Here is a 25,512-nt window from a genome sequence, read left to right as displayed (position 1 = left end):
AGCACGCATGAAGCCCTCAGTACTACATAAACAGACAAAGACAGAAGTGGTGCTGTGGTTCAAGTTGAAGAGTGTTAGCCTTGAGCAAAAGAAGCTCAGGGACAATGGCCAGGCCGGGAGTTCAAGCCCAGGACTGGCAATAAATAAATAAACAAACAAACAAAATAAAATATCTCAAGCCCATATTGGTGGCCCATGTCTGTAATCCTAGATACTCAGGAGTCTGAGATATAAGGATTGCAATTCAAAGCCAGCCAGAGCAGAAAAGTCTGTGAAACTCTTATCTCCAATAAACTACTCAGAAAAAGCTGGAAGTGGTGCTATGGCTCAAGTGGTAGAGCACTAGCCTTTGGCACAGAGGCTCCAGTGCCTGGGCCCTCAGTTTTGCCCCAAGACTGGCAAAAAAAATAAACAAAAAAACAACTGTCTCAGCAATGCAAAATTTATTTGCGCACAGAAGAGTGTACCATCAGCCAAAAATCTGGTAAGCAAGCACACAGAGCAGGCAATCTGCTCAAGTATTCATTTCTAACAGAGTACATCTTGCCCCTTTTCTCAGATTGGTGGATCTCAGGTTCACTGTCTATTCTCCATTGGCTGGTTTGAATGGGGGTAAAATGTGTTTACATAAAGTGATTTTGAAATAAGATTAATAGTTCACAAGTAATCCCAAAATGTACCCACACCCTCTGCTATTTCTTGAATAGTCTGGGGCATGTTGTAATTCCATCTGGAAAAGACAGTTGAAAACAAAACCTTACATTTTACAAATCCTTTCTTTTTTTCTTTTTTTTTTCTTGGCCAGTCCTGGGCCTTGAACTCAGGGCCCGAGCACTGTCCCTGGCTTCTTTTTGCTCAAGGCTAGCACTCTGCCACTTGAGCCACAGCACCACTTCTGGCAGTTTTATATATATATATACATATATATATATATGTGGTGCTGGGGAATTGAACCTAAGGCTTCATGTATACGAGGCAAGTACTCTTGCCACTAGGCCATTTTCCCAGCCCCACAAATCCTTTCTTATCCCAAAGCAATTCCTCTTTTCCTTAACAAGAGCCAAGCCACTGGGCCAAAGCAGGAACTTTTATGTAATATACTCTGATAGAAAAGACAAATTTTCTCACAATTATAAGAGCTTATGAAAATACAAGTGGTTATTTGTGATGATGCTAAGTAAGACTTTTCTCTTGGAAAATCTGTGAAAGCTTACCTAACATTGCTTTGTGACTTTGGCCAGTTCATCAAGGAATCTTGGAAGCACAAACTTTCTTAAGAAAGATTTCTTTAAAGTAGTCAGTTCAGGAGGTTATTATTCTTGGTACCATCCTGAAAAAAAAAGTTGTTTCTTTAAAAAGTGATAAAGATTATTTGCTAAGCAGACTAACAACTTAAAAAAAGAATAGAGTACTATAACACCTTATAAAGTTTCCTTTATTTATATTTGGTATCTGCTTTAACTCAAGGTTCTGGCATGGTTTTTTTTTCCCATCAGAGCTTGATTTGAGCCACACCTCTACTTTCAAAATTTCCTGTGTGTTTTTACTAGTGTAAATTAAGTAATAAATTAAGTGAACTAAGTAATATAAAGTTAATTTCCAATGAGCTCCTTTTCTCTATTAGCTCTCTTATCCATTTGCTTATTTCAATTTTTATTCTCAGTCTTCTTAGCTTAATAGGATTTTCAAAAACCCAGTTTAAGGCTCGAAATATGGCCTAGTGGTAAAAGTGCTTGCCTCGCATACATGAAGCCCTGGGTTCAATTCTTCCGCACCTCATATACAGAAAGAGCCAGAAGTGGTGCTATGGCTCAAGTGGTAGAGTGTTAGCCTTGAGCAAAAAGAAGCCAGGGACAGTGCTCAGACCCTGAGTTAAGGCTCAGGACTGACAAAACAAAACAAAACAAAAACTTAGTCTATACTGTTTCCTTTTCTCTTCAAGGCCTTCCCCATTCAAAGTGATTTGGAGAATTTTAGGTGGAAAATGTTTATTATGGCTCAAAGACTAAATGGTATACACCAGTGGTTTTCAATCATGGTGAATTGATCCAACCAGGGAACATCTGACAATGGGTTGTCCTGACAGGGCAAAGGTGCTCATTGTCATCTATGATTAGAGTCCAGGGATACTGCTAAGTATCCTAAAATGCACCAAATACTATCCAACAGCAGAACTGTCTGATCCAAAATGTCAATGCTGCTGCTATTGAGAACCCTAGTATGCACATGTATCAGCAGCTGAAGATGACTGAGGTTTGGTGTGGCAGCAATTCAGGTTTCTTAGTAATTCTGAGTCTCAAGGTGGTAAACAAGTAGCCAGTGGTCCTTTAGCTTCCCAGGTTCCCTTTTTGTTGGCTGTGTCTGACTTCGGACTAATTATTGAATGCTATAAAAGCAATTTCCTCATCTGAAGAAAGGGGCTTCTAAAGCATCCATTTCATTAAATTGTAAACTCCTTTGGGGGCAAGAACCCCATAGTATAGGAGTCCATAAGGACAGCATAAAATATCCATAGGATGCTCCACAAAAATATCATAAGAATGGATACCTAATTGGGATACTAAATATTTGTGGACTATTTCACACAGTTGTTTTGAGGCCTAAAACAGAGAAATATATTAAGTAATATAGAGCATAATGCGAAAAAGGTGAACCATGTTAGCGAGCAAGGCTGGCACAATTTCACAGAACACACTGGACAAGGCCACTCTGTGACCACAATGGACGAAAACAAAACCATTCTTGATGGGGCTGGGAATACGGCTTAGTGGTAGAGTGCTTGCCTCGCATACATGAAGCCTTGGGTTCGAATCCTTAGCACCACATAAACAGAAAAAGACGGAAGTGGTGCTGTGGCTCAAGTAGTGGAATGCTAGCCTTGAGCAAAAAGAAGCCAGGGACAGTGCCCAGGCCCTGTGTCCAAGCTCCAGGACTTGCAGAACAAAAAAAAAAAAAAAAAGAAAGAAAGAAAGAAAGAAAAATTCTTGAATCATGTTTAAATTCAAACAAAAATATTGCCCCAACTACCAAAAACAAACAGACTAATATTTAATATTCGAGGGGACTACTGCTGCTTCATCAATCATGGCTTTAGCTTCACTTTGTTCTCCTTTTTTTTTTTTTGGCCAGTCATGGGCCTTGGACTCAGGGCCTGAGCACTGTCCCTGGCTTCTTCCCGCTCAAGGCTAGCACTCTGCCACTTGAGTCACAGCGCCACTTCTGGCCATTTTCTGTATATGTGGTGCTGGGGAATCGAACCTAGGGCCTCGTGTATCCGAGGCAGGCACTCTTGCCACTAGGCTATATCCCCAGCCCTCCTTTTTTTTTTTTTTTTTTTTTTTGATGTAAGAAATTACTTAAATACCCAATTATAAAATTACTCTCACTTCCTAGTAGCATCCAATCTAGAGAAGCCCTGCTTCTTTGAAGCCTCTCTGCAAATTACCTAAGAAGCCCAAACTATAGATTCTATCCAGCACCTCTTCTACTTGAGACACCCTACTGACCCCCTCCCCTTTGGCATACCTCCCTCCTAGCAAGGACAATTCATCCAACAGCTGAGGTACTCTCAGAGATCTTTGACTTGGGAGTACTAGTAATAGTGAAATGCCGTAAGTGGTGGAGGCCCCAAGGAGACTTACATGAAGCTTCAGACCAGTCAAGAAGAGACTCTATAAACAAGTCCAATGAAGATTTTGTCAACCAAGACTGACTATATGGTGGTCCCATAAGATTATGCCGTCCAGGGACACTAGCCATCTGAGGTTGAATATATGAGATTCAAACATGAGGAAATTATTGACACACTTCTCAACCTATCCTCAGTATTAAGCAAGGATGACCGTATTTTGAGACTTTCGAGGTAATTGCCAGCCGTAGAGCGGGAGCTTCGCCTGGACGTCGCGCACAACCTTCGGACCTCTGCTGCGCAAGCGCCCGTCTTCCGCGGGCAAACTACACGTCCCAGCATGCACGGCGCCGCGGCGTCTCCTGGTAACTCGCGCCACACGAAGCGCGCAAGGCTGGCTCTTTCGCGCGCTTGCGCACCAGCCAGCCCCGCGCAGGCGCACTTCCAACGAGAGGGAGGAGGGCGGGGTGTCGTTTCCTTTCGCTGATGCAAGAGGCTAGTGCGGTGCTGGGTGAAGTATCGGCCGGAGCTGCGCTGCCGCCGACGGGGCCTGAAGCTGATCTGTCTGACTTCCCGTCCGTGCCGAACCCACTCGAACCACAGCCATGTCCGGGGACGAGGTGAGGGGCTGATCCTGGGGTTAGGGTTAAGGACGGAGGCAAAGAAGCCAAGCCTACCCCAGTGTGGGAAACGGGGCCTGCGGCCTAGCGGTCGGCGGCCGCCATGTGGGGCAGCCGGGCCTAAACGGCCGGGTGCGGCGGAGCCGGCGAGGGCTCGGAATGGACAGGCCGGGACGCACCAACGCTCTCCCGTGGGCGACGGCGCCGAGGCTAGCCTCCTCCTGGGGTGTCGTTTCGGGAGTGGAGGGCCCACGTTGAGTTTCCCTCCCTGTGGGGATCGAGTTCCCAGTTAAAGCCCCGACTGAAGGAGCGTGGGGTGGGCGACGCCTGAATTCTTGCCCGCTGGACGCCGGTAACCGCAGCTCGTCCCGCTGGGGGCCCTTGCTGCCTCGACTGAGCTTCCCCCCTCGGCTCCTCTGGTGCGCCCAGGTTAAGAACTTTTTGTAGGCTGGCTTTTCTGGGCAGGTATCCCGCCCCTGTTCTCCCCTCGAAAGCTCAACGTTTTCTGAGGGGCCAAGGAGGTGGGAACGGAGGAAAAGATACTTCCGCTTGAAAAAGTGACCTCTCTTCCCGGAAAGTTCCCAGGCGGGAGTCCTCGGCTCCCAGCGACGTAAGCGGGAAATGTGGATGCGAGGCTGCCCGTATCTTCCCCCCACCCGTCGGGCTGGATTCGTGTAAAAACCCAGCGCTTTAAAATGAAATTGCTTAACAAGTGGAGGTAGAGCCCACCCCCGCCACCCCTCAAAAAAATCTGAGGAAGAGTTTATAAAAATTCATTTGGCCTATAGGGTCTTAGAGGGGATGAAGAGGAAGAATTCGAAGCTGTCCACAGGGTCTTTAGGAAGACCCTGAACGATGCTTAGAATTCTCAAGCTAGTGGAAAGGATGGTTATAAGGAATGATCGAGAAAGGCAAATGTGCTCACAGAAAATGGAGTACTCTCAGTTTGGTTGGATACCGACTAGTTGGTGGAGTACTTTGAAGAGCAAATTAAGGAATTTTTTGGTGTTTTTTTTTCTTCTTGGAGGGTACTCCAAGCTCTTATTTGATTCTCACATTAGTTCCTGTTGTCTCCATTTTAGAGATAGGAAGACTGAGGCTCACGGCTTTGTATATGTGCCCACAAAGCCTAGGTGGCTGAGCTAGTAGAATTTCACACCTATGTTATATTGCCCCCATTTGGTGACTAGCAAGCTTTGGCTAGCTTAGAAAAGTCAAGACAGGGCAGATGGTTCTTGTAGGAAGCTCATGGTAGACATTGCACTATCTACTGTATTAGAAAAGTCAGTGAGTTAGTGTTTCACTTTTCTTTTTGTCGGTTGTGGGGCTTGAACTCGGCTTGGGCACTGTCCCTGATCTCTTAAGCTCAAGCCTAGCACTCTACCACTGGAGCCACAGGGCCACTTCCGGTTTTCTGGCGGTTAATTGGAGATAAGAGTCTCTTCCGAGCTCAGCCTCTGGAGTAGTAAGGATTACAGGCATGAGCCACCGGCACCTGGCTTTACCTTGTTTTATTTCTGCTCTTGTTCCAAACTTTTCCTTTCAGGAGATAGCTACTTAAATGTAGTGCAAGTAACAGTGATATTCTTTGTGTTAATGTCTATGGTAAAATGTTCACAGCATTATAAAATACAGCTGTCATGATGCGGGAAGAAATTACTGATCCACAGGAAGTAGCAATAAGGTCACGAATATAGTGATTTGGGGGACTGAAGGAATCATTTTTGGTAATCAGGTTTTCAGAGAATTGAATTGAATGAATACACTACCAAAGGATGAGGATTTTTTTTTTTTTTTTAACCAAGCAGAAAGGCAGCACCAGCATTCTGGCAATGGACTTTGGAAGCCAATAAAACATTGTGCAGCTTAGCACTTCTGAGTGAATCTCCCATTGTGTCATTTTATAGATAGAAAAGTTGGGTCTGGGGAATTTAACTTGTAGGTCACATAGCAAGGACCTAGAGCTCTGGACGTTGGCTTTACTGTGAAATGGAATGTTCATGTAGAGGAGGAAGGTAAGAATAGCATTTAGGTTCTGTTTTCATGTAGTGTGGTTAACTTAAGCATTCCGAGGAAAAATTTGTAACTTTAACTATAGATTCATGAAGACAAATGAAAATGTGGAGTTGGAAGTGATTTATAAACTGTCAAGATCTTCCCAAAGTGGAAGTTATCCATTCTTACTGGCAGCCAAGTTAGAATATGAAAGAGACCACTGTTGAAGCATAGTTGTGGGTTGCTGTGTTTTATTTTTAAGGCGATGTAATGACATAAACTGTTTATCTTTTTAAACTCTACAATTAAGCCAAAACATGATCATCATAGGCAATTTTTAATTTTATAATTATAATAATTTATAGGGTCTCTGTGTGGCCTAGGTTGACCTTGAGCTTTCCTTGTCTCAGCCTCCTGAGTGTGTTAGGATTATAGATAAACACCACTATGCCTAGCTTTAGATGATTAAAAGCAAACTGGGGGAGTTGGAGACATGGCTCAGTTGGTAGAGCACTAGCCATTGAGCAAAAGCATCAGGTACCAAGTTTGAGGCCCAGCCTCAGATATTCATAGTTCGTTATTGTTGTTTGGTCTGAAACATACTACTAGGCCCCATTCACAAGGTGGTAGAATATCGGGTTTTCATACAATATGGTTAAGGTACTTTTGCAAAAGTTTTACATTAAAAAAGTTTCTGTTTGAAAATAGAATTTGCTTTGCATGAAGTATACAAAGCATAGAAGAATACAAAGAAATGTCCCAGGATCCTATTACCCAAGGGGTGAAAGTGCTGTGTTTTATTCTTGGAAGGAATTTTAAGTTAGTGCCTTGTTTCTGGGTTCTTTTGTGGTTCATACCCATCTGCTGAGTATAGTGTAGCCAAAAAGTTGTTTTCCTTGGTAAAGTTGAATGGAAAAAGACCATTTGATTAAACACTGTAGGCTATTGTAAGGGTCATTTTTGCTATTATGCTTTTTTCTTCCCCCCTCAAATACAAGAAGTTGAAAATGGAAGTTTTTTGTTGTTGTAGACTTAAAAAAACAACACCCAACTCATTTGGTGCATTGTCAGTAACTTTACCTTTCAAACCCAGACTAGCCTCATAGAACATTTGTAATAAATTCAGCTGAAAATCTTTTTAAGACAGTTTCACTATGTATTTAAGCTATTCCTAGAGCTTTATAGTTAGCCCAGGCTGGCCTTCAACTCCCAACAGTCCTGCCTCAGCCTTGCCAATGTTGGGCTTGCATACATTCACCTCCATGCCCATCATGAAAGTCATAAAAAGTCATGGTTTTGGGTCAAGATGGATATGAACTTGTCTTTTGAGAGTTCTGCTTGGAATCTTTGTATACTTACTTATAAGTAACTTAATGCCGGCTGTGGGGTTTAAATTAAATTGCCTGGGTACTATCCCTTAGCTTTTTCACTCAAAGCTGGTTCTCTATCACTTGAGCCATAGCTAGCTAGCATTTAGCCGCCCAGGGTGGCTTTGAACTTCTATTCTCAGATCTCAGCTTCCTGGGTAGCTAGGATTACAGGCATGAGCCACCTTGGAACAACTTTACATGAATAAAATGAGACAAGCAGTATATTATGTATATAAATATTAAGTATCCAGAGGTAGTAATTGGAGGAGATGTCGACTATTTTAGCATAAGATTCCTTCATTAGTACCCTTTAAAAGGCTATCATTTGTATACCTATACATCTAAAAGAATGTTTTTCATGTGTCAGAAAGCACTTGTGAGGCTCCCTCCCACTGTCTTTTGCTGAATACTAATAGTTATAAGGCAGTTAATATTCCAGGGATTCTGATGCTTGAAAAAAAATGTATAAGTGGATTGTAAGCTTGCCAGAACCAAATATGTAGTGCCTCGAGTGCAGTCTGTCATTTTGCCAAGTCTCCCTATTTCAAGAATGAGGATGAACTGTAGCTACTTCCCTGAAAGATTGCAGAACTCTAATGAACTAAGGCTGAGTGGAGACAGCTGTGGAGACAGACTTCTTCCTGGCTCTTCTGTCTTAGAAGATGTTTAGATACTCATTTAAAATTACTCATTTGTGCAACTGGATTCTTATTATAGTAGGAGATAATAATTGAAATGCGATTGAATAAAAATTCCTGAATGCTGGGGCTGGGAATATGGCCTAGTAGTAAAGTGCTCAACTCGTATACATGAAGCCCTGGGTTCGATTCCTCAGCACCACATATATAGAAAAAGCTGTAAGTGGCTGGTGCTGTGGCTCAAGTGATAGAGTGCTAGCCTTGAGCAAAAAAAGAAGCCAGGGACAGTGTTCAGGACCTGAGTTCAAGCCCCAGGAATGGCAAAAAAACAAAAACCCTGAATGCCTTGCAGATATTTCTCTACTGGGTAAGGACAGTAACTACTCTGTCTTACTACATACAGACAAAAGTTTGTCTTATAGGTTGCAGATGGATTTCCTTTAAAGTTAAGATTTGTCTGAACTGAAGGATAAATTAAAAAAATAGATCAAGCCAGTGGCTCACACCTATAATCCTAACCACTCAAGAGACTGAGATCTGAAAATTGTGATTCAAAGCCAGCTCAGGCAGGAAAGCCCATGAGATTTTTACTTCAATTAACCACGGAAAAGCTAGAACTGGTGCTGTGATTCAAAGTGATAGAGTGCTAGTCTTGAGCAAACAGGCTCAATGAGAGTGCCCAGTTTCTTGAGTTCAAGCCTCAGGACTGGCACCAAAAACAACAGCAAAAAAATCAGATCAAGTTTCCTGACACTCACTTGATAAGTTCATAATAAAAACATTTATAACCTGCCTAGGCATTGGTTTTCGTTTAAGTAAGTGAGGAGTGTAAGATAGATGATTTTATGATTGATTCAGCAAGTGAGGAGTATAACATAGATGATTTTATGATTGATTCAGAATGTCCAACTTTCCTTATGAAAGCTAAAGTGAAGTTATGATACTGTACTTTACAAATTGAAAGAATGCACATATTTTAGTGTGTTTTATTATTCTTCCATAGGTTCCCACTTAATATAAGAAATGGATGGACTAGTTTTTAATAACTAAAAATGAATATTTTTTTCTGCCCAAAGCTAGTGCCCTACCAGTCCATCTTTTTGCTGGTTTATTGAACATAGATACTCACAGATTTAGTCTACAAATTCTTACTTTGAATTTTGACTCCATACTGTAGCTAGAATTACAGGTACGGGTCACCAGTGACCATGTTATTTTATCTTTTAATATAATTTGCTGTTATTAAAGTGTATAGAGGTTATTTTACTTTTTTAGAAATCTTTTTTTGAGTGTGTGTGCACACGCATGCCGATATTGCTTGAACTCGGGCTGAGTATTGTCCCTGAGCTTTTGGCTCAAGACTATTGCTCTACCACTTGAACTACAGCTTCACTTCAGCTTTTTGGTGAAGATAGAGATAAGAGTCACATGTACTTTCCTGTCTGGCCTGGCTTATTTAAACTGTGATCCTCAGATCTCAGCCTCCTGAGTAGCTAGGATTACAGGGTTTGTTGTTCCTTTTTTTTGCACTTCATATTACCAAATACTACTTTTAAAGCATATGTTTTTTGAGGATAGAGCATATTCGGAATGTGAACATTGATTAAAAAAAAAATCACTTGGTTCATATTGTCTTTTAAACAGATGATTTTTGATCCTACTATGAGCAAGAAGAAAAAGAAGAAGAAGAAGCCCTTTATGTTAGATGAAGAAGGGGATGCCCAGACGGAAGAAACACAGCCCTCCGAAACAAAAGAAGTGGAACCAGAACCAACTGAAGACAAAGATGTGGAAGCGGATGAAGAAGATAGTAGGAAAAAAGGCAAGTGATTAATGGCAGATTCACTGGTGTCCTAGAAGCCTTGGTACCATTAGTGATAAGATTTTGTGTACTCAGTGACTTTTCAGCCTGATGAGGCCATTTGATTGAAGCCAAGACCATCAACTGTCTATGTGCACTGAATCTTGCCAGATTTCTGATAGCTTTGTTGTAGGGAAATTCCCACTGAATTCATAAGTTGCAAAAATGACCTCATCATTCCAGGGCTGGTTTTCCAGTCTGACCTGTCAGGTCTCCTCCAGTTTTAATGATAGTATACACAGAAAGAAATAGGACTAAGCTAGTTTTTTTAGCAAGTCTGAAAATATATGTAAAATATTATTACAATAGTCCCTAATCTATCTTAGGTACTAGTTTGGGTTTTTCACCCAACATACGCACTTAAAATTTGACTATTCAAGAGAAATAAATTATTCAATAAATGTAAGTTGCACATTTGGAACCATCTTGTAAGTAATTTCTGTTGCAACAAGATAAAATAAATTCATAAATAGTTCTTTGAAAAACTAGCTAAATATTCTAAAATATTCTTAGAAAATAGTAGGGCAAATAGAAATGTTATTGAACAGAACCTTTTTTTTTGTTTTTTTATTAAATTTTGTTGACAAGGTGTTGTGCAAAAGGGGTACAGTTACATAATAGGGCAGTGAGTACATAGCTTGTGATATCTTACACCCTCGTTTTTCTTTCCCTTCCCTAGATCAGGTAGGCATATATACAATACCCAGTGTACCAAAATCATATATAGTAGCCACGTGGCGTATGCCAAAGGAAATTCACCTAGAACTTTAAATATAACGTCAACAATAGAATTTGCTTATCTTTGTCTTATATGATCATACATACATAGCTGTTGAGCTATTGTGATCCACTGAGAGGTCTATTTTAGACCTTTTTATGTTTAGTAGTTGTTTGGTTTTAGATATATAATGTAAGGTCGTTGACCCAAACCTGTGGAAATACCATTTGACAAAGTTTTTGTTTTGCAAACCTGGTCTCTACTGGTTCCTCCCCCCCCCCCCCCACCTTAACAGTCATATATCAAGGAGACCATGCCCCTTTGTTCTCTGGAACTGAACCTTTTAATGGTAGAAACAATTCCATCAATATTCATAGTCACAGTGTATAGTCTTTATGTGTTTATCTTTTTTGTCAGTAGTTGGACTTGAACTCTGGGCCTGAGTGCTGTCCCTAGGCTCTTCAGCTCAAGGCTAGCATTCTACCATTTGAGCCACAATGCCACTTCGAGTTTTCTGGTGGTTAATTGGAGATAAGAGTCTCATGGACATTCTGCCTGAGGTGGCTTTGAACCACGATCCTCAGATCTCAGCCTCCTGAGTAGCTAGGATTATAGACGTGAGCCATTGGTGCCCAGCTAGTCTTTATTTTAATTAGCATAAAATAATTTATATAAGGACTTTTGGTGATTGGTTCCATAAAACGTTGAGCGTGGGCACTAAAATCCAGTTCAGCAAGGCTCATTCTCTTAGTATTTGAAAGGGATAACAGGCAAGTTAAATTGGTAGTGATTACCTCATTTGGAGTGAACTAAATAACCCAACTTACCAGGTTTAGAGACCAAGATCTATGAGATAGAGACAAGAGCTGCTTTGGCTCATAGCGGTAAGAGACTGCAGACACACTTGGAATTGGAAGAAGTTCCGTAGGGCTGAAGCATGGGATTGTGGTATTGGAGGTGGGTGGGGGAGTATCAGGGATAGGCAAAAGTGAAGAGATAAATCTGAAGTCTTAGAAATTGTGCTAGTGGTGCTGGGAATGTGGTTTAGTGGTAGAGTGCTTGCCTAGCATGCATGAAGCCCTGGGTTTGATTCCTCGGCACCACATAAACAGAAAAAGCCAGAAGTGGTGCTGTGGCTCAAGAGGTAGAGTGCTAACCTTGAGCAAAGGCCCTGAGTCCAAGCCCCAGGACTGGCCAAAAAAAGAAAAAAGAAATTGTGCTAATGCTCTGACCTTGTCTTAGAAACAGTAAGGAATGATATAGTTGTTACATTACTAAATAAATGTTCTTGCCATGGACTCAAAGTCATATGGTGTTTTTCAGAACCATAACCTCTGGTTGGAAAACAGTTTGATGTGTTGCCTCTTGTAAGTTAATAATCAATGATCCCCAATCAATTTTTAGATGCTTCTGATGATCTAGATGATTTGAACTTCTTTAATCAAAAGAAAAAGAAGAAAAAAACAAAAAAGATATTTGATATTGATGAAGCGGAAGAAGGTGTAAAGGTAGTATTGCTTTCTTGTTGAAGGTAAAACTTGACCTCTTAAAAGGTTGCTTGCTAATGGCTGTTTTTTCCACTTTTATCTCCTAATAATTTCCACTTTTATCTCCTAATAATTGTTGTATCTCCTAATAATGGTTAAGTACTTACTCATCACTGTTAAAGTCATTTTCTTTTGAATGTATCTGACAAGTTATCTTTTTTTCCCTCAGTACTGGGTTTGAACTCAGTGTCTCTTGCTTGCTAGGCAGGTACTGTACTGGTTGAGCCCTGCCTCTAGTTCCTGACAAGGTATCTTAAAGGAATATGTTTATGTCTTACATATTATATTGCATGCCACTGAGATAATCATAAAATTCTCCTAACTACACTGAGGTTGTTCTGCTGTGATAAATTTTGTGGAATGAATATTTCTAGTTTTTTGTGGGGGGACGAGGGGTGGGGGTTAAGGTTTTGCTAGCAGTGAAGAATGAGCCTCTAGACTATGGTTGTTGACCCTGCAGCACATAGGCTAACTAGACCACCCAGGCTAATCTGTGGAGTTCTCTGATCTTGTAAAGACTTCAGACCCTGTAAAAATCTTTTGAATGGGAAGTAGATACCTAGGTTAGATAGGTGAAATGGAAAATATATGGAAGAAGGAGCTAGAAGTCTGTTGTCCCCTCCCACCCCAGAGCTACTATTTTTTTTTTTCATTCTATTTCATTTATTTGGCAATACTGGGTATTGAACCAGTGCATATACATGCTAAGCAAATACTCTGCCACTTGAGTCATGCCTCAGCCCTTTTGCTCTTGCTTGTCTCACTAATTGCCCAAGTTGGCTTTGAGTTCCTGCTGCTTCTGCCTCCCTCGTAGCTTTGACTACAGGTGTGCGCTAATTTGAACTACCATTAAAACAAGCAAAAAAAACGAACTTAGGCAGGAATCACTTTAGCAGAGCACATATAGCCATTAAAAAAAGATCATATAGTAATTTTTTGTATATATATATATATGTATTCACAGAGAAGAGCAGGAACACACATATACACACTCCATTTTGTATCCTCTTCAGAAGTTTTTCTTTGGTAAAGAAAAACTCCAACTTAAATAAGATGTTTTCCACATGTAACAGCACATTTATACAGCAGTCTATTGAGTTTGGGGAATACTGTTGTAATATTTGGTGATGGGTGTGTATTAGTGATTACAGTGAGTCAGGCACTGTGCTAATTGCTTGGATACTGAAATGAGTATTTTTTCCTGTTTCCAAAGAAACTTTAATTCAGGAATAATTTAGAATACCTTGGAAAGTGGTAATTTTACCTGGGTACATCAAGTTTCCCCTTCTTTGGGAATTCCCTTCTTGTTGTTTATTGTAGGGAAATGGAGAAAGAGAAATGCTCAGATTTTACTGAATAAATGAGGCTTAAATATCATAGATAGTAAAGTGACAGAGATGTGACACAGAAAGTTAATAAGGTTTTGTCAGATAATTTTGTCCTGAAATGTTCCTGGCCTGCTCACTTTGACTGTTTGGAATACTTTTTTTCTCCATGACTGAAACCATGTTAAAGAGGCAGTTGAAGGTATCCTGGTCATTAAGCAAGGCATAGATAGCAAATTGCTTGTGAATTTTCTGACCATTGTCGGGTTTTTGAACAACCTTGAGAGGCATTTTTTGGTATTCTCTACCTTCTGTGTCTTGACCTCAATTTGGTAATAGACCTTATTGGGTTAATAAGGACTAGAAGCTGTATGGTGTAAAGTAATTTATAGGTTTTTTACATTTTAGCAAGGATTTATTTTAGTATATCAGGATAAAATAAAGAGAAATGAAGAACCATTTTCTCTACTCCAGAAATGGAGTATAGGACTTACTTCACGTTTACCCTTTTTTTTTTTGGCCTGGGTCCTGTCCCTGAGCTCTTCAGCTCAAGGCTAGTGCTCTACCGCTTTGAGCCACAGCACTACTTTTTGTTTTTCTGGTGGTTAATTGGAGATAAGAGGCTTATGGACTTTCCTGCCCTGGCTGGCTTTGAACCATGATCCTCAGATCTCAGCCTCCTGAGTAGCTAGGATTACAGGTGTGAGCCATCATGCCAATGTCATTTACTCTTTATCTCTGTACTCTACCAATAGCCAGTTTCCTGTTTGTTTGGTATCTAGCTAATACAATGGGCTGATTCATGTGGCATCAAGACTCTATAATTGGGTTTGAAATAACAAGTTTTATTTACTCCCACTTATTCTAGCTTTTCTGTTGATAAGATTTCTGAAGTTACTGTAGCCATTGCCATAGTAACAGTCCAAGATATAGGCACACAGAATTGGTGACATTGACAGTATTCTTGGGATAGGAGTTGGATGAACTGGTCAGAGGGTGCTTTGACTCTTCTCGAGGCTTTAATGTGCCCTTTTATCCATGACTGCAGCAACTAATTTTGGGGTTAAGCTGTACCTTGTCTTTATATGTCATGAATATCACATGACTTTCAGTTCCTCATGAGTTCTGCTTCTTGTGATGTATTGAAATGATGCTTAAAGTAAAGCATCCCAGTGTGGTGCCATGCCAATGTGGTGTAACAAAAGGTAAATATTTAGTCTTTTCCCTGGTTCCTGGCACCAATTCTTAACGCTCTTGCAGTCAGATTGTGTTTCGTTTTCTAACAAGAAGACTGGTGTTTGGGTTGCCTCTGGATAGCTTCAGAATGAGGGCTGATTATTAGAAAGACTAGGTCATGATGAGATGGTTGGAACCTTCCATTGCCTCTGCCACCTGTGACAATGACAGGAGGGAGGAGAGGGCCTGGAGAGAGAGATCTGTCACTATCCAGTAGTTTAATTAGTTGGGCTTTCAGAAGGAAATCCCTAAATGACTGTGTACAGAGAGCTTCTAGCTTGGCGACTTTACAGAGGTGCTAGGAATGTGCTCTGCCTAGAGAGCCTTGCTTTCTTGGTCACCTAGTCATCCCCATACCTTGTCTTAAACTTACTTCCATTTGGCTATTACTGAGTTGTAACTTTTGTGGTATTAGTACAATGGCAATCCTAAGTAATATACTTCTCTAAGTGCTGTGAGTGCGAGGAATTCAAACTAGTGAATTTGAGAGGGCATGGGAAACTCCAAATTTGTATCTAAGTTAGATGGAAGTATAGGTAACCTGGGGACCTGATACTTGTTAAAAACATTTGAAATAAGACTCTCTAAACTATGAAGGTTGATAACTCCAGGTAGTGGTTGAATTGAATTATATGACTACTCAGTGGTATTGGTGAATTGATGAAGAAAAACAAATATTTGGTGTCAGTAGGAGAAATCACCCCATTGGTTATATCATATTCATGTAGAAATTTATTTAAATACTCTTGGGCCTGGTTCTTGCTGAAGATAGTCAGAAAATTAAAAATCGTAGGCACTAGTGGCTCATGCCCATAATCCTGGCTATTCAGGGGGCTGAGATCTGAGGATCTGAAGCCAATCTGGGCAAGGAAAGTTCATGAGACTCTTACCTCCAGTTAACCACCTAAAAGCCAGAAGTGGAGCTGTGTCTCAAATGGTAGAGCGGTCAGCCTTGAGTGAAAAGGCTAATAAGCAGAAGCACATGGCCCTGAGATCAAGCCTCAGTACTGACCCCCCACCCCACCCCCCCAAAAAAAAGGTTAGAACCTTTGAAAAATCACTTTTAAAAAATAATTACAGGGGCTGGGAATATGGCCTAGCGGCAGAGTACTTGCCTCACATACATGAAGCCCTGCCTTCAATTCCTCATGACCACATATATAGAAAAGGCCAGAAGTGGCACTGTGGCTCAAGTGGTAGAGTGCTAGCCTTGAGCAAAACTAAGGCAGGGACAGTGCTCAGGTCCTTAGTCCAAGCCCCAGGACTGGCAAAAATAATAATAATAAAAATTACATTAGCCTTACTTGGAAACATGGGTAAAAATGTCTGAAGACTGAGTAAAAAGGAAGGGTAAAACAGGAATGATCCCACAAAAATAAGGAACCAGTGGCACTAGTGGCTCATACCTATAATTCTAGCTACTAAGGAGGCTGAGATCTGAGGATTAAGGTTTGAAAGCCACCTAGGCAGGAGAGTCCATGAGACTGTTTGCTTCAGTTAACCACCAAAAAGCTGGAAGTGAAGCTATGGCTCAAGTGGTAGAATGCTAGCCTTAAACACAAAAGTATCTTAAGTAGTTCACAATTTAAATGACAATTTCTGGGCCAGTTGGGCCCCTCTATAAGAGGCATGTACCATTTTTAACTTTAGCTTTGAATGTGACTTTCCCCCTCTAAAATGACTCTTGCCCAAGTAATTGTTTTAATAAAAAGAATGTTCTAGGGTTGAAATGTTGACACTTATCTCAATTTCTTAGGATCTTAAGATTGAAGGTGATGTTCAAGAGCCAGCTGAACCAGAAGATGACCTTGATATTATGCTTGGCAATAAAAAGAAGAAAAAGAAGAATGTCAAATTCCCAGATGAAGATGAAATACTAGAAAAAGATGAAGGTAATATTGGGAATTAATAGCTTCTTGAATACTTAGTTAAGCTATAGTGTCCTTGCTTGGGTTGGGAAGCTTTATTTATTTATTTATTTTACTTTTTCCTGCTCCTTATTTTCATTGCCTAATAATGAAAACTGAAAGGAATTAGTATCTTAACTTGACCATGATGGTCAAAGATTTCATGGGAGAATTTGATAATTACATTTAAAATATTCTGATTCAGATTTGGGAAAATTACTGTAACTGAATTTAAAGTAATGTTAAAAAAAATTAAGCTGGGCACTGGTGGCTCACGCCTGTAACCCTAGCTACTTAGGAGGTTTGATAGGAGGATCATGATTCAAAGCCAGCAGGAAAGTCCATGAGTCTCTTATCTCCATTTACCTGCTGAAACTGAAAGTGAATTTGTGGCTCAAATGGTAGAGCACTATTCTTGAGTATAAAAGCTTGAGGACAACACACTCTTCAATTTAAGCCCCAAAACTGCCTCAAAAAAAAAAGTTTAAAATTAAAATTTTTCCTGAAGTTCAAAAGGTTTGCACAAAAAAGTTACAAATTTTGTTCTTCATTTCTTCCTTTCTTTTTGTGTGTGTTTTTATGGATGTTGAAGTTTACATGCTTCAAAACAGGTGGACTTTTTATTCTATCTTACATTTGCTAAGTTAGTTATATTTGTTGTTTTTGCCAGTCCTGGGGCTTGGACTCAGCGCCTGAGCACTGGCCCTGGCTTCTTTTTGCTCAAGGCTAGCACTCTACCTCTTGAGCCACAGCGCCACTTCCAGCTTTTTCTGTTTATGTGATGCTGAGGATCAAACCCAAGGCTTCATGCATGCTAGGCAAGCACTCTACCACTAAGCCACATTCCCAGCCCTCGTTGTTATATTTTTATTACCATAAATGTCTATTAGAGATCTTTTGTGAGTGTGTGTATATATGCTGGCTTTGGGGCTTGAACTCAAGGCCTGGGTACTGTCCCTGAGCTCTGAGCTTCTTTTTCTCAAAGCTAGCGTTCTACAACTTGAACCACAGTTCCACTTACAGCTTTTTTGGTGATGAGTCTCATGGCATTTCTTGTCCAGGTTGGTCTCAAACTATGAACCTCAGATCTCAGCCTCCTGAGTAGAATTATAGGCGTGAGCCACCAGCACCTGGCCTATGAGAGATTTTTTAAAAGTCATCATATCCCCTTCTACAATGAGATGGGGTTGTAATGAGCCTTTATTCCTTTGTGCTTTGAGGATGTTTTGAAAGCCGGGGGAAGGGGATTTCTGTAGCCCCCCTCCCCTTGGTTCTTATAGCACGGTCCATCCTTAATTCTTTGTTATCGTAGCTCTAGAAGATGAAGATAGCAAAAAAGACGATGGTATCTCATTCAGTAACCAGACCGGGCCTGCTTGGGCAGGCTCAGAAAGAGACTACACATATGAGGAGGTAAGATAAATTCTGTTGAAAAGGGCTAACTAAGCTGGTCACTAGAGCAGCTAAATTGAAGAGACCATTGAGATATATATTGATGGTGAAACAAGTACAGAGGTCTTGGTGCCAGTGTATAGTATTTCCTCAAGCCACTCATGGAGTAGCCTTGCACAGAATGTGACCGTCACTGTCCCTATCTGAGTTCACAAAATGTGGAGCCCTCTGGGAATCAGGTGGGCCTTGGTGACAAAGTGGCAAATTCATTTCCAACTTAGGCTTCCTTATTTGAGGATAACTGAATTTTTTCTGTGTATCAAGCATTTTGCCATAAAAACAGCATCAGTGGGAACTCATTGGTTAGTTTATCTTTTAGCAAAGAAAAACTGAACATCCATAAAGTATAATGAGTTCTTGCCCTCAGAAGAGCTTCCAGAATATGCAGTAGGAGGTATATATTTAGTAAGACTGTATTTGAATACCACTTTATCCTTTCAGCTACTGAATCGAGTATTCAACATCATGAGGGAAAAGAATCCAGATATGGTTGCTGGAGAGAAAAGGAAATTTGTTATGAAACCACCACAAGTTGTTCGAGTAGGAACCAAGAAAACTTCATTTGTCAACTTTACAGATATCTGTAAATTGTAAGTTGGTTAAGGAGAGCTTTCATTCCAAATACTAGATTCTCAGTGTTGTGTCAAGGATAATAAATGTCCTTACTGTGGATTCTTGCAGGTTCAAAAAGGTGTTACAAGTATAGGGGTGAGGTTAGGTAGAGGGAGGCCACAATTCCTATGTGTCAATTCTTTTAGGGTTTTGTTGTTGCTTTTTGCTCAAGGCTAGCGTTCTATCTCTTGAGCCACAGCATCACTTCTGGCTTTTTTTCTATGTATGTGGTACTGAGGAGTCGAACCTAGGGCTTCATGAGTATGAGGCAAGCACTCTCGCCACTAGGCCATATTCCCAGCCCTCAACCTAACTTCTTAATATACCATATAAAACTTTCATTAAATAATGTTCAGTTCATGTGTTTTGAAATAGTTCCTTAGTTGGACATATTGCTACCAGGTTTTATTGGAAGTAAAGCTTCGAAAGATGTCTAAAAATACATCTTTCGACTTACTAATGGGAGCTCAGAAAGCTGGGTGTGGTGAAGCATGCCTGTAAATCCCAGCTTCTAGGATAGGAGGGGCAAATGATGAGAAATTCTAGGCCAGCCTGGGATACATAATCAGATACTAGCTATAAAAACAAAGCAAACAAACTCAGAATGAGCCTTGTGTCAGAACAGAATTGCTGAATTAAAGGAACTGGTATTTTTATAGCAAACAGTGGCAAACTGCTGCTTGCTTCAATATATACTTCCACCTGCAATAAAGAAGCCTTCCTCTTTAATTATATACTTATTAGTGAAATGGAGGGTAAGCTGTGGGCCTCGTACTGATATGCAAACACTATACCACTTGAGCCACAACTCTACCCTTTTTGCTTTTTATGGTATTTTTCAGATAGTCTCACTTTTTGTCCAGATCTGATTACAGTCCTACCTTAGCCTTCCATATAGCTGGGAAGAAAGGACACCAAACTATGCCCGGCTTGTTTCAAGATAGGGTCTCAATATTTGCTCTGGCTAGCCTTGAACTCTGATACTCTCAATCTCCATTCCCTCCAGTAGCTGGGGTTATAAGCATGAGTCATCATCACAGCTTGATTCTTTTGTTGTTATTTTTTTAATTCACATTTTGAGAAAAAAATAGCTGTATAAAACTATATAATAGGGCTTTTTGCGGGGACGGGGTGGGGGGAGTCCTGTGGCTTGAACTCTGAGCCTGAGTGCTGTCTCTAAGCTTTTGTTCAAGGTGAGCACTCTATGATTTGTTTATGTTTTTGCCAGTCCTGGGGCTTGAACTCAGGGCCTGGGTACTGTTCTTGAGCAAATTCTTTTCCTTAAGGCTAGCACTCTACCACTTGAGCCACAGCAGCACTTCTGGCCTTTTCTGTTTATGTGGTACTGAGGAATTGAACCCAGGGCTTCATGCATGCTAGGTAAGCACTCTACCACTGAGCCACATTCCCAGTCCAATACTACCACTTGAGCCTCAGGGCCATTTTCAGCGCTATTGAGTAGTTTTATTTGTTCCTCCAGGCTGGCTTTCAACCATGATCCCCAGATTTCAGCTGCCTGAGTAGCTAGGATTACAAGTGTGAGCCACCAGTACCTGACTTATAAATTAGGTTTTAAAAGTAAAAATAGTATATTGGATGGCATATTTGCTTTTTAAAAATTGGATGGCATATTTGCTTTTTAAAAATTAGCTATATGCTTTTTTGTATGTGCCAGTACTTTAATTCCAGGTGCCTTTCCCCACTGGGCTTTTTTTTTTTTTTTTTTTTTTTTGCCATTCCTGGGATTGAACTTTGCCCCTGGGTGCTGAGTTTTTGTGCTCAAGGCTCATGCTCTACTACTTGAGCCACAGCTCCACTTCTGGCTTTTTTTTACAAAGTTAATTGGAGAAAAATCTCAGGGACTTTCCTGCCTAGCCTGGCTTCAAACTGGTTCTCAGATTTCAGCCTCCTGAGTGGTTAGGATAACAGGTATGAGCCACCTTGCCCTGTCCTCACTTGGCTTTTTTTTGCTCATGGCTGGCACCATGATCTTCCTTGGTCCTTCTACCTCTACCTCCTGAGTGCTTGTATTATAGGTGTGTACCACCATGCCCAACCCTCTCACTTTGCCAAATTTTTTTGCCAAGTAGCAGTCTCTAACTTCAGTCTTTCATGCTTGTACTTCTTGTGTTGCTGGGATTGCAAGTGTGCATCAGGATGCCTAGCTTGGTTTCTGAGATAAGGTCTTCCTAACTTTCACCTTAAACCAGCCCTGAAGTTTACAATGAAGGCCACCTGTATCTCTTTCTGGTCCTTCTTAAACAAGGACACTATCCTATAAAGTGTCTACTTAACCCATCTATGTTTTTTAGATATCTACACACATGTGATTCTGCTTTCTAAGCATTGAAACATGAATACGTGGTATTATATAGTACTTTATTTCCAAGTTTTAAGTGAACTTTGCACTGGAAATCATCTGGTAGCTAACTGATGAAGTGAAACTTGATGGATTTTCAGAAGTTTGGTCAGATATACATGAAAGGTACATTGATCTTTTTTCTTTTTTTAGATTACATCGTCAGCCCAAACATCTCCTTGCATTTTTATTGGCAGAATTGGGTACAAGGTAAGAAACTATCAACAGTTATGTACAATGATTAGCACTAGGCATTTAAGAAGAACCACTCTTAATCTGAAAAGATTATTAAACATGCACAGGCACAACAGTCAATAATCCAAGGAATTTTCAGGCCAGTAGGGAGTGAGATGGCTTTATTTCTATGTGAGCTTGGCTTGGCGCTTAGGAGAGGCTGTGACTGTCATGAGTTCCACCATGTTTAGTGTCCTGTCACTATTGGAACACTTCAGTCTTCTTTTGACCATGTTTAGTTTCCTGTCACTATTGGAACACTTCAGTTTTCTTATTTGGAGCAAATAATAGATTTCAAGAGAATTCCCTTAACTCAGAATTTTCTTTTTTAGCACTGTGGGGTTTAAATTGCTTTTGCTAGGCAGATCTTCTCTCTTGAGCTACATCTCCAGCCCTAGAGCTTGTTTTTTCTTCAACTGATAAGAGGCTAGTAAAGAAGTTAGAGCTTCTTTACTGAATGACATGAGAAAACATTGAAGCAACTGGCTACTTGTCTATCTGCAGGGCTCACTTAGGAAGTCATTGAGCCAGTCCATGCCCATTCAAGGAGGCCAGGATCTCATGGAGCATAGGTAGATGCTTTTGCCTACTGTAAATGCAGGGAATTATGTTCCCCTAGAAATAAAACAATTGTAGATTTAGGTCATTATACTGACAACACATATTGAGTACATATTATGTGTTGGGTACTATATACCAAGTGCCATTTTGTGTACCAACTCATTTAAACTTTATAACAGTTGTATGAAATAGAAAATGACATAACTTCTCAGATTTGAAATAGGGTTCAGTGAAGTCTAGGTCACTGCTAGTGGCACAGTCCAAATGCAAGCTTAAGTCTGCTTGCTTCTGGAGCTTGAGCTCTTAAAAGGCATTTTTATCCGTGGATAGTACAGAGATAATTAGGTATTCTGGACTTTTCCTGCTTTTTAAAAAACATGGGGTTTTGTTAAACTTGCTGTGATGTTAAAGAATAGTTTACTGGTAGCCGGCGCCACTGGCTTCTGCCTGTAATCCTAACTACTCAGGAGGATCACGATTTAAAGCCAGCCTGGGCAGGAATGCCCATAAGACTCTTTATCTCCTGAGTTTGATTCCTCGGTACCACATAAACAGTGAAAGCCAGAAGTGGTGCTGTGGCTCAAGTGATAGAGCACTAGCCTTGAGCTGAAGAGTTCTGGGATAGTGCCCAGGCCAAGTTTGAGCCCTATCATCAACCAAAAAAAAAGAAAAAGAATAGTTTACTTGACAGTGATATACACATGAGCTCTTTTGTACGATTGTGGGTTTTAAATACAAATTGACTAGAATCATTTGTTTAAAGGAGCAAAAGCTAGCAAAGTAGCAGTGTTTTGAAAAATCTCGGTTTTGTAGTCACGTGATATAAATTACAAGTGGTAATTACTGAGCGTATGGTAATATATTTTAGAATTAAGATTACTTTTTTTTGGAGGGAGGACCAGTCCTGGGGCTTGAACTCAGGGCCTGAGCCACTGTCCCTGGCTTCCTTTTACTCAAGGCTAGCACTCTACCTCTTGAGCCACAGCACCACTTCTGGCTTTCACTGTTTATGTGGAGCTGAGGAATCAAATCCAGGTCTTCATGCATGCTAGGCGAGCACTCTACCACTAAGCCACCTTCCCAGTCCTTTTTTTTTAATGACAGTGAATGAAAAAAGTGTTTCTTAGGTTTGAATCACTTTAGCCTTTGGATCCTTACGGTTAAGGAATCATGGGAGAGGTTTAAAAAATTAATACATATATAACCAAAGCCAATTTAGTATTTTCAACTACGCTTTTTTTTTTCCCCCAGCCAGATTTCTAACTATCACTGGATCAAAACTTTTGGTACTTGGAATTTTTTCTTTCTTTCTTTCAATCTTTTTTTTTTTTTTTGGTACTGGGGAATCCAACCCAGGACGTTGCACTTGCTAGGCAAGCGATTTGCCACTGAGCTACATCCCAGCCCAGTACTTGGAATTTTTGTCATAGGTCCTGTTCTGTTGCCTGAACTACTGGGCCATCCCCCTGCTCAGCCACCTACTGCAATTATAGATGCATACATTATACCTGGCTTACAAGCTTTAAAATACATACTGCCTTCTCGTGTGTTTTTTATAGCTTGTTTACTTGCATTACACATGGTAATGCAATTCAGTGAGAGTTTCCTTTTTGGGTGAATGGGCTGTAACACAACTCATTTTAGACTCAATTATAAATCTGACTTGCCACTGGAAATAAAATTGGTTGAAAATGGCTTTAAAGTTAGGAAATATGGGTAGGTCAACAGACTGCTGATCCTAAACTTTTCCTACATTACTGGGAATATTTAAATCCATCAAAGATCCGAGAATTTGGTTCCTTCAGGGGGAAAAAAAGCAAGAAATAACGAGGATATTTTTGTTCTCCATAGCGGCTCTATAGATGGTAATAACCAACTTGTAATCAAAGGAAGATTCCAACAGAAACAGATAGAAAATGTTTTGAGAAGATACATCAGTAAGTGTATAATTTGATTGTTTTTGGGAGAATCGTTTGTAAGGAGCCTGGTCTGTTTTGGGGGAATTGGTAATGAAGGTGAGGTAAAAGATCTAGCTGAGTAGGCCTGCTAGTCAATTCTAGAGCTAAAGGACAAATAAGAGAACCCTGCCTGTGATTCTGGTCTGGTCCTCCTTTTGTTTCCAAACTACCTATGAAGGCTCAACAACTCACCTATAGAAAACTAGAATAAAATGAAGCTTCTTTTCATCCTGCAGCATTTGAGGTCTTTGTTGTAACTGATGGTTTAATTTCAGAAGTGTCAGAATAGATGGTTTGTTTTCTTGCACTAGAAAAACAGTTTAGTGATTCCCTGTCTGGATGCCCAGATAAACTGTCCTGAGCCAGGGCTTAATGAGTAGATGTATTTCTGTGCCTATCTGAAGGTACTTAAAATGCTGTGTGTTGCTTTTTCTGCAGAGGAATATGTTACTTGTCATACATGCCGGTCACCGGACACAATCCTGCAGAAGGACACCCGACTCTATTTCTTACAGTGTGAAACTTGTCATTCTCGATGCTCTGTTGCCAGCATCAAAACCGGCTTCCAGGCTGTCACAGGCAAGCGAGCACAGCTCCGTGCCAAAGCTAACTAATTTGCTAATCACCACTGATTTTGCAAAGTGTTTTGTGGAGATTTGGCTGGACAGGTTTATCATCAGAGTGGATATACCATTGTACTAAAAACAAGATAGAAACGCTGCCAAGTTGTTTGGCAGGTGATTGATCTGAAATCCTTGCAAGATGCTGATGCTCAAGCTGTTGACATACTCATTACCTACTTAACAACTGTCAGAGAAACGTGATGGGGTAAGGAGGTGCTTTTTTAAAATCGTTCATAGACTTCTGTAAAATGCAAGATAAATTAAAGTTATTATAACAGTGATTCTTTCAATATGGTTTGTCTTTCAGTTTTTTGGTTTTTTTTTCCTATAAAAAATATGCTCAGTGAATTACAAAAAGAAAGGACAAGTGTATGCCTGGGCTTTTTGTTTGAGGTCTGTGTCTTTGTCCCGAGAAACACTGGCAGGCACTTCAGTGGGCAGCTGTGACTATCTTCAGCTTTTGAGACATGTGGCTAGAGTAGACATGGCTTCCCACAAGAGAATGATTGGAAGATGGGCCTGTTTGCATTGTCCAGGGAATGCCTCAGTTTGAATTCCTATGTGAGGATTGATGGTCCTACCTCACTGCCAAGTCCTCATTTCTCTCATGTGGTACCTAACAGCTCTGCAGAGGGAAATACAGGTGCTAGGGATATTCTCCCCTCAGAATTCTCTTCTTTGTTGGCATGTCTTATATCTAGCACGCTAATGCTAATTGGCCATCTGTGTTGGCAAGGTAGCATTGGTACGTGCAGTACAGGGAACTCTTCTTAGCCAAATGATGCTAAAGGAAGCTTCTCTCATCTTCTAACCTTATGCTCTGGGTCTGAAAAACACCCACCAACTTCTGAATGTGATCATGAGAAAC

The 25,512-nt window shown here is 40.6% G+C and overlaps 1 protein-coding gene across 1 annotated transcript; it reads left to right on the top strand.

The window, feature by feature from the left end:
• Nucleotides 1–4,086: 4,086 nt before the first annotated feature.
• Nucleotides 4,087–24,934, top strand: Eif2s2 (eukaryotic translation initiation factor 2 subunit beta). Its single transcript, XM_048349024.1, has 9 exons — nucleotides 4,087–4,248; nucleotides 9,896–10,073; nucleotides 12,235–12,338; nucleotides 16,695–16,830; nucleotides 18,158–18,258; nucleotides 18,739–18,887; nucleotides 21,422–21,478; nucleotides 23,915–24,000; nucleotides 24,460–24,934. The coding sequence occupies exons 1-9, from the start codon at nucleotides 4,234–4,236 to the stop codon at nucleotides 24,633–24,635; spliced, it is 1,002 nt and encodes a 333-aa protein (XP_048204981.1). The 5' UTR covers nucleotides 4,087–4,233; the 3' UTR covers nucleotides 24,636–24,934.
• The last annotated feature ends 578 nt before the right edge of the window (nucleotides 24,935–25,512 follow it).

Source organism: Perognathus longimembris, chromosome 6 (assembly GCF_023159225.1).
Source record: "Perognathus longimembris pacificus isolate PPM17 chromosome 6, ASM2315922v1, whole genome shotgun sequence".
Classification (NCBI taxonomy): Eukaryota; Metazoa; Chordata; class Mammalia; order Rodentia; family Heteromyidae; genus Perognathus; species Perognathus longimembris.
Note: the sequence above shows the minus strand (reverse complement) of the source record. Positions and strands in the feature narration are given on the sequence as shown.